At 46.0% G+C, this 9,326-nt stretch overlaps 1 protein-coding gene across 1 annotated transcript in view; it reads left to right on the top strand.

Annotated features, from left to right (window-relative positions):
• The first annotated feature begins 2,120 nt into the window (after positions 1-2,120).
• The window catches only part of PRELID3B (PRELI domain containing 3B), an 8,353-nt gene continuing 1,147 nt past the window's right edge, over positions 2,121-9,326 (top strand). Inside the window, exons 1-5 of the mRNA XM_019637296.1 lie at positions 2,121-2,295; positions 5,890-6,058; positions 7,239-7,328; positions 7,763-7,833; positions 7,946-8,048. Of these exons, the coding sequence (XP_019492841.1) occupies positions 2,264-2,295; positions 5,890-6,058; positions 7,239-7,328; positions 7,763-7,833; positions 7,946-8,048 (465 nt within the window). The 5' untranslated portion in view covers positions 2,121-2,263. The remainder of the gene's footprint in view (positions 2,296-5,889; positions 6,059-7,238; positions 7,329-7,762; positions 7,834-7,945; positions 8,049-9,326) is intronic.

Consider the following 9,326-nt stretch of genomic DNA (forward strand, 5'->3'; position numbering starts at 1 on the left):
CCCCCTAATTCCCCAATAAAAATCTTAAAAAAAAAAAAAAAGAAGAGAAAGGACACTCCAAAGAGTTTGGAGCAGGCCGAGCAAAGGAAGCTCAAAAGGCCCTGACTAGCAAGGACGTGGCGTTTTTTATCCCTTCTTCCTCTAGAATGGGCTGTTCCTCTCTGGGTGTGAGACCACCTGATTGATCTCATCTCTTTAGAAAAGGAGTTTATTAGAAGAAAAGAGAAGCTTTGAGTGGAGAGGGGAGGTCTTTTGGGCAGTGCATTCTTTGGGATGTGCAGGAATGCAGAGACCCTTACCTGCCTCTAACTGCCTGCCTTGTTTTTCCCTTGAGAGACGTGATCCCCATTAAATCTCTATGGGAAGCTGAGGGACAGGAGGTCTTTTCTTCTATATCTACTCCCAGCTGGGCAGGGGCGTAGAGCTGTCCCTGCCTATTAGGGGATTCACGGAACTCACACCCTATCTGATCTCACATGAGAGGAAGGGGGTCTCGAGATCCGGCTGGAAGACCGTGTTGGCTTCTTTGGTTGCAACTGGCAATCTTGCTGGGATACCCTCTGTATCCCCAAGGCCCCTAAATAAGGAAAAATAGATTTTAATTAATAAATTTCTTAAAGAGCAGAGCTCAAAGCTATTGATGTTAGGGTGGCTGTGGGTTTGGAAAGAACATTAGGCGATTATCCAAGAATTAGGTCCAGAATGGCTTGGGGGATGTCGGGAAGTCACAGGCTTTTAAGTAGTTACCTAAAGCTGGGGTGGATGAGAGATATTCTGTGATTCAGTCTAGGGGCAATCTTTAGTCTAGGTTTCAGAAACTGATTAGAAGAGTAATCAAAGCCAGGGGCTAAGAAACTAGAGAAGAGGAGATTTAAAAGTTGTCCAGTGTGTGTGTGTGTGTGGGGGGGCGCCCTACTCGCTTGGCCCGCATCAGTAGGGGGCGCAGGGAAGAGAGGCTGATCCCGAAAGCTGGGCCAGGCATTTTGTCCACTAAACAAGGCTCATCTGTAGATGAAACCAGGTGCCGTTCCCTCCTGCCCCCTCATTTCTTAGTCATTCATTCATTTATGCCACAAATAATTGTTATGTAGGTACATGAGGATCATTGAACAAGCCTGGCAAAACCCTCACCCTCAGGGGCTTACGGTCCAGGGGAAGTTAAACTGATAAACTAGATGATTTCAGTAATTCATTCCACAAATAATTATTACTTCATTTTTCAATCATCATGGAGCCTTCACTATAGGCGAGGTGCTGAGAATCATTATTACACGAGAGGCAAAACGCTCGCCTTCAAGGGCTTATATTTGAATGGAAGTTAAACGGGGGTGATGTCTGAGAGTGGTAAGTGCTAAGAAAAATGCAACAGGATGTTGTGATGGAGGAACTAATACTAAAAAAGGGTGCTGAAGCAAGACCTCTCTGAGGGGTGACATCTGAACTAAGTCCCACCTTATAAACCCAGAGCCGTGAAGCGTTTCCGTCTGTCCCATCTGGCACGCATGCTCCCTAACCACACCCTTCATCAGGGCTTTAATCATACTGGCTGCTGCTAGTGTCTCCTTGTATTTGTCTTCTCCCCGCCCAGGGTCATAATCTCTGGGAGGGCAGACGGTGTAAGCACCCAGTTGATTGGCATTCCCAAGCCTGAGTTGAGACAGGAGATGGGTGGTTGGTTGGATGACCCTGGAGTCCCCAAAGTCTTGGATGAGACAGGAGTTGGGAGAAACTTTCTAGTGGGGCGCCATGAACTTTTCGCTCAAGGGACCCCTACAGGCACCGTCCGTGAAAGCCAGCTGACTGCATCTGCCAACAGGCCTCGCAACACAAGGCGAGCAAGACCCCGGCGGGAACGCACAGGCGAAGCGGACGGGTCCGCTGCCTCCAGGAACCCGCTGGGCCTGACCCAAGTCGCCCAAAGGTCAGCGGCCCCCGCGACACCCGCGAGGGGGCGGGCCGTCGGCCGCATGTCGCGCCTGCGCAGCACAGTGACCGCGCTGGCGTCCCCGAGCGCAGCTCCCGGAACTGCGCCGGCGCAGTGCGCCCGGCGCTAAGGGGCGGGGTTTCATTGCGCCGCGCGCAAGACTGGGGTAAATCCCGGGCCGGGATAGGGCGTGGGGCAGTGCGTCGGGACGTCCCTCGCGTCGGACCCGACGGCGCGTGCGCGCTGCGAGGCGGCCGGGCGGCTTGCGGGCGGAACGGGGGCAAGTGTGGCCTCTTTGCCTCTTTGCGCCGCCCGGATATCGCGCAGGCCCCCGGCACCATGAAGATCTGGACTTCGGAGCACGTCTTTGAGTAAGTTTGGGGCGTGGGGCGGGTTGGCTGGGGGTACCAGGCAACTCCGGGGTGGGAGGGTAAGCCTGGCCTGGAGTGGCGGTGAGGTCGAAGCGCCCCTCAGGAAGCTTCCAGGCGTCGGGCCTAGTGGGAGGGGCTGGTCCTGAGCCTCGCGAGTTCCTGGGGGGGGGGGGAGCGCCCAAGCCGCCCTGTGCCCCAGAAACGGGCCCCCAGGGGAAAGAGCCCCGACCTCCAGCGCTTCCGCCACTCTAGCGGAGGGGTGGGGAGAGGGGGGCGGCGGAGACCGGGCACTTGGGGCCTGTCCCCTGGAGTGGTGGGAGCGTCGCCGAGCACGAGGTGCTTGAGTGCCCTCGGAGGTGGATGAGGCCCCTCATGTCCACATCCGGCCTTCGCACCCCGTGGGACACGGACTCGAGGATCCCAAGAGGAAGGCGTGGGCGCTGTCAAGCCTGTCGTCGCCCCGCCATGGTTTGGGTGGCGTTCCTCACCTCGGAATGTGACCGTGATGAGCTGGGGCAACCAGGAGGCGACACTGGGCCGGCTGCTTGTTGACCTGAGGAACGGGGCCTTGGCATTGGGGTCCAAGGGTCAGCTCTGGCCCCAACAACTGGGTGACCTTGGGCAACCCGTTTTCATCGCAGACGCGGAAGAGGGTGGACTTGTCGGGCCTGCCAGTGAGGGATGGTTTTTGAGGCCCCGTTCAGTAATATCGCCTCGGTTAGCTAGAAACGTTTAGTAACAAGTACATATGCCTTAAACCAACTGGGGAGTAACTTCCTTTCTGGGTCCATGATTCCATAGCCAAAAGAAGAACCATGTGTGAGCAGCTATGTTATTTTTTGCCTAAGTAGTTATTCGGTTGTCCTAGCACTCTTTATTTGACTAATTCGGCTTCTCATTGGTTTGAAATGCCATCGTTGTCTTAAATACTGTTGTGACATACATATATGTGTGTGTGTGTGTATATATATATATATGAATCCTTTTGTGGCTCTGTTCCACTGATCTTGCTATCTTGCTAGTGTAGCCACACTTTTAATTTTTATAGCTTTGCAGCGTGTTTTAGTTTAACTGTTTGATTTCTTGAAACAGTGTTTTTTGAGGGCAGTTGTTTAAAAGCAGTTAAAATTTTTTACAGACTCAGTGAAACAGACACATCCACAGGTCCCCTGGATGGTGGAAAGTATAGACTGTTAGAATCCGAGGGGCGGTTTCTTTTCTTCCTAGTTCATTATCGTTCTGGGGGGAGGACCCTAAATTTTGTAGTCTTTCTGATTGTCATTAACCTGGTCACATTCTTCACTGCTCCGTTTCAGCCCTTGGGATCAGGAATGGTGCCTTCCTTGCAGTCATTTTCCGGGTTTAAATGTTTCAACAGTTCTTGGCACTGCGTCTCCCTAAAACTTTCCTCTGCCTTTTCTGACACTCTATTCCCTGGCTTGTCCCCTACCCCCATTGCCACTCTTTCTGGCCTGTTTCCTTTAACATTTCTCTGTATTCTTCCCCTGAAGTGTAAGTGTTCAGTGAGATTCTGTTGTTGGCCTTCTTGTCTTGCATTTCATCAGTGCTTCTTTTTTTTCTCTCTTTTTGTCACAGTCGCCCCTGAGATTTGATGAACGCTCTAAGACCCTCCTCCCAGAAAATACACTGTACATATCTTGGGAGAGAAGCCCTGATCCCGACTCTCCCCATATAATCAGGGCTTTTCGATCAAAGGCCCAGCTGATATCCACACATTTATGGAACCCAAATCTTTACCTTGGGCACCAGCATCTTGCACTTCAAATCCTTATTTTCAGGTCTTATCAGATATCTCGACTCATGTCCCACAGGCTCTTCAAACTCAGCATACCTGAAATTGAAGTCACAGTCTCCCCTCACAGGCCTTAGACCATTTCCCTGTGATTTCCATCTTGAGGCTGTTACTGACATCATCGAAGTCATCATTCTGTGTCTTACCCATCTTTGCTTTTCCAACATCCCCTCCTGAGGCCCACCATATCATTTGCATCCAGTTGAAGCCATTCATTGACTCCAACAAATCTGAATGCCCACTATGTGCCAGGCACTGTTCTTTGGATTGGTTTCATTTGGTAAATGAGTCAAGACATTGTTGCTACTTGAGTGGAGTTAACAGTGTCTCCCGCCTCATTTTATAGGTAAAGAAATTGGATAGGTCAGTAAGCTGCCTCCATGTTCTCCAGACTGCCCTTTGGTGCTGTCTTTGAATGTCTTCTAGGGTGAGGTCTTGTTGCATAATTACATTGATACATTTAAAATTAATTGCTGGATGACTACTGATTGTAATATAATAGGCATCTTTTGTAGTGTTTGAGCCAGTTCATAGAGCAGAGGGCAAGCCAACTCAACATTGGTGTTTTCAAGTTGGCTCAGAGAAGAGAGGACTAAATTGCAAATAATGCATAAGCACCCTGAAGCCGTACAGTTATTAATTTTTTGGAGGGGATGGGGGAAAGAGACGACTGCAAGGAAGCCAGCTAACCATGGTGTGTGGCTAGATGAAGATGGGAAGGGTTTGTGCGCTTTTCGTTTTAGATAGTTGCCTTAGTAACAAGCAGTGTTTGGCCTGGATCACTTGTGTTTGTGGGGACTGTTTAGATTTATAAAGTAGCTCCACTTATTTACCTGCATTGATTGCCTGAGATTAAAAACAGGATGAGGTCCTTCATATAATATTATAGCAAAAATGAAAACATTAAAAATAGTGTCACTGGTTGTCCAGGGTTCTGGAAACTGAATGGTGTTCAGCTTTTCCCTGTTGGCAGGAGGCAGCTGTCAGGCTTAGCTCTCTGAAGAGTTGAGTTACCTTTCATACTCGGCGTAGTCCATAAGGGCTGTTTTGAAAAAGATGTCTACTGTGTAAGCATCTCACTCACGTCAGTTGTGAAATGAACAAATGTGCATCATGTTGAACCCCCCAGGCATGCGCTTTTTCAAGAAGATAGAAGAGCCTGCAGGTTCCATGATGCTGCTACCATTTCAATCCTCGATGATAAGCAAATGCTGATTATATTAAGAATAGTAGAAAATAGCATATTAGGAGCATCTTAAAAACATTTTATTGTATTAGTGACCTTTTCAAAACAAATCAGAATCCCTCCTTTGAGGAAAACAATGGATAAAGATGGGAGGGGCTGCTGTTACTTATTACCTTAATATGAGAGAAGCATTTTTAATATTATCCACAGTAATGCTGTAGATCTTTTTGTGATCTCTGTAAGAATTTATAGTGCATGTAAGTTCTTTTAGTTGTTACTTCTTTGTAACTTAATAGAAGTTTTAAGAAACTGGACTGTAAAAAAAAAAAGAAAGAAACTACTGTGGTACTCTATAGGCTATTCTACTCTTCATGGACATTAATGGAACCATATAGGCTGTGTGCTGGAAAAACACTGAAACCTACATGTGTTTAAAATATAGAGAGAGCCCCCCAGAGTCATCTCTCAGTCAATGTTCCAGAAAAGAATTTTCCCTACATAAAGTAACTAAACTGGACAATAATTCAATGGGTTATAAAGCTGGCTTAATCTATATGCATAATTTTAAATGTTTGATTTTGGTTTATGTTGGCAGCCACCCATGGGAAACTGTTACAACAGCTGCAATGAGGAAATACCCAAACCCTATGAACCCAAGTGTGGTTGGAGTTGATGTATTGGACAGACATATAGATCCTTCTGGAAAGTTGCACAGCCATAGACTTCTCAGCACAGAGTGGGGACTGCCTTCCATTGTTAAATCTGTAAGTATGTCTCTATTCCTGTGGAAATGTGACTGCTGGAGAAAAGTTTTCTAAACCACATTATAATTTCAAATAGGTTGTGGGAGCCAGTTCCGAATGTCATTTCTGCATCAGTTCAAATTGTATTATAATAAACTTGAGTTATGAGTGTATAATGAATTAGAAATATTATTACAGTCTTCATGAAAGCACCTGATAAAACCTTCTGCAGGAAGCCAGCTAATGCTCTCAAATCTAAAAGGAGTTATTCTACTTCTGCTTTGCCACCAACTGGAGACCCACAGTAAGACTTGGGAGTCACAGGCTGTTAGCTGGCAGTTGCTGTGGTCAGTGGCGGGTCGTACACTCAGCGAGGAGCATATCCTTGGGCTCAGCTGTTGCCACATTAGTGCCAAGGTCTGGCGCTCCGCCGCATACGTTTCAAAACCGAATTCTATTCAGATACAAGCAAGCAGGCTTTAGTGAGTCGGTTTAATCAGCAAGAAACTGTTTATAATAATGTGAGAGAAGCCTCGTATGATAAGTGGACCCGGTTTTCAGTAGCAGCTCTCCTTCTAGAAGGTAGGTCCACTCAGAACTAAAGTACACATTTGTCAACAGGAACATCCTGATTGCTTCCTTTGTACAGACCACTGCAGTGGGTAGTGGGGACGCAGAAATGAGCAGGACCAGGGGATTGGCGGGGAGTCAGCACAGGCAGTGACGCTGCATGTGAGATACTGTCCTTCATGAGATAGCTGCTTTTCTGTCTGGACAATGAAGCCACGGCCCCCTGTCCCTTGGACTCCTCTAGAAAAACACTGACAGATACTCGAACTCTCTTTTTTCTAGATGCCGTGTTTTCCCAAAGGTTCTGATGTCCGTATTTCAGGCTCACTGCTCCATTCGCGGGCGGTTTCAGCAGCCTGCCTTGTATCGCATACATTCTTGCCAGGCTGGCTGCCAGTTGCCTCCGGGCAGGGTTTCTGTCTGTGTCTGAATCTCATGTCATCCGTGACGTGTGACTTCATGTTACTCTCAAGTGGGCCTCCTTCCTGACCTTTGTCTGATGCCTCATGTGTTTTATGAAACAGATTTTTGGTTCAAGACATTAACACATTTTTCTTTCAAATAAAATATTTGATACACTTGTTAAGAAATCGTTCCTCCTCTGATTACTAATTCTGGATGTTTTACTTAGCTTATCGGTGCAGCAAGAACTAAAACATACGTGCAAGAGCATTCTGTAGTTGATCCTGTAGAGAAAACAATGGAACTTAAATCCACTAATGTAAGTTTTGGCTCCCTTTTGTTTTTATTTTAAACTATTTGGCTTAAGTTTTTGTCTCCTCTGCAGCTGACATACAGGGACATTGTGGTGCGGGAAGTGGAAACTTACATGCTAGGTTGTCTTTGCCCATTGAAAGCTTAGCCTCCCTGCTCTGATGAGCCTGCTTATAATTTCTGGGGGACAGCACTCAATCAAGTGAATTTGGGGTGCTGTGCATAATATTACTATTTTAATGCTTTTATCAAATTTATTTTTTAATAAAAAGTAAGCAGTGAATAGTGAAATTAAGTTTCATTTACACAGTAATAGCAAAGTGGTTTATTTGTTGTTGTTTTCTATATTTAGCGAGCAAGATTTTGGTTTGTGAATTACTTTGGAAATGTTTTCCACCTTGGTTTCCAAAATGATTTGATATATATTTTTTAATTTTATAGATTTCATTTACAAATATGGTTTCAGTAGATGAGAGACTTATATACAAACCACATCCTCAGGACCGAGAAAGGTGAGTAAAAAATGTTTTTAACAAACTTACTTTACAAGGTGTTTTAATTTTTTTTATCAAATATTTCTTTAAAAAGTGAAAGTTAGATCATTCTGCTTTTGTTTTGTTCCAGAACTGTTTTGACTCAAGAAGCCATCATCACTGTGAAAGGAGTCAGTCTCAGTAGCTATCTCGAAGGACTGATGGCAAATACAATATCTTCAAACGCTAATAAAGTAAGTACAGCTGCCTCCTTAGTGCTCGTATTCCTGGACTGTGTTTCCTGGAAGAGCTGAGTACTGAAACAGGTGTTAGTCCTCATAAGCTGACTTGGCCACAGTGCAGTGAGACCCCATATAGACTGTTACTGGCACGGGCTCTGGGTGCCAACACACCTGGGTCCACATCCAAGCTCTAATTCTTACCAGCCTTTCAACCTTGGGCAGGTAAGTTAACCTTCCTATGCCTCAGTTTACCATCTTTGAAGTGGAGATTGACTACCCATCTTACAGGGTTAGGTGAAGAGTAAATGGACAGTGTGCATGGCCCAGGGCCCAGCACGTGGGAAGTGCTTGGTGATATGTAGCCACGTGTTCTTGTTTAAAGCACCAGTTCACTACCATTTTCATCATCATTCCTGCCTTCCCCTCCCCACAACCCCCCATTCCATTTTAGACATTTTTTTTTCCTAGTCACTCTAGCCCATGAAGTTATTTAACATGATAGATAGATAGATAGATGTGCTTTGTACATAAAGAGTGCAATTTTTTTCATCACCACCGCCACCTAATTTTTGCCCCATTGAAAACCCATGATTTAAACTAAGTCTAGAAAAAGAGATGCTTAGCGTACTGCATTGTAACACCTTTAATCATTCAGCCATCAAAAGATATTCATAGAGGCCTTCTCTGTGCCAGGCAGAGTGCTAGGCTGGACTGGGGATGCAGCAGGGAACAAAGCAAATGTGGTCCCTGACCTTGTGGAACTGACAGGAAGGTGACCTTAATCACACAACATGTCACTAGGAAAGGAAAAATACAGAAAGGTATGAGAGTATTTAATGAGTGTTTCTGTTAAGTGCTGAACGAGCCACAAGTTGGATGTGAGGGGTGTACAGGAAACATTCCAGGCAGAGGGGCTGCATGTGCAAAGGCCCTGAGCAGGAAGCACAAGATGCTTTTTCTTTCCCTCAAGGAACTGCATAGAGTGCCAGGAGAGAAGGTTGAAGAAGTGGGCAGGGACCAGATCTTTCAGGGCCTGGTACAGGATTCTGGTTTAAACTATAGCCATGAAAAGAAAAGGATTTGACCTTACCCCCAAAAGGGGGACCACTCGAATCATGAAGTAACTAAAATATCATCATTGTCATTTAATTGTAGACTCTTTGGAGAACATCTGATATAAAATAAAAATCAGTGTATAGATCAAGTCAGTTGCTCAAGGCATTGGATATTTGGTAAATAACATTAAGAAAAAGCAGTCAGGGCCGGTCGAGTGGCTCAGTTGGTTAAGAG

The sequence above is a fragment of the Hipposideros armiger genome, unplaced genomic scaffold (assembly GCF_001890085.2).
Source record: "Hipposideros armiger isolate ML-2016 unplaced genomic scaffold, ASM189008v1 scaffold_32, whole genome shotgun sequence".
In the NCBI taxonomy this organism is placed as follows: Eukaryota; Metazoa; Chordata; class Mammalia; order Chiroptera; family Hipposideridae; genus Hipposideros; species Hipposideros armiger.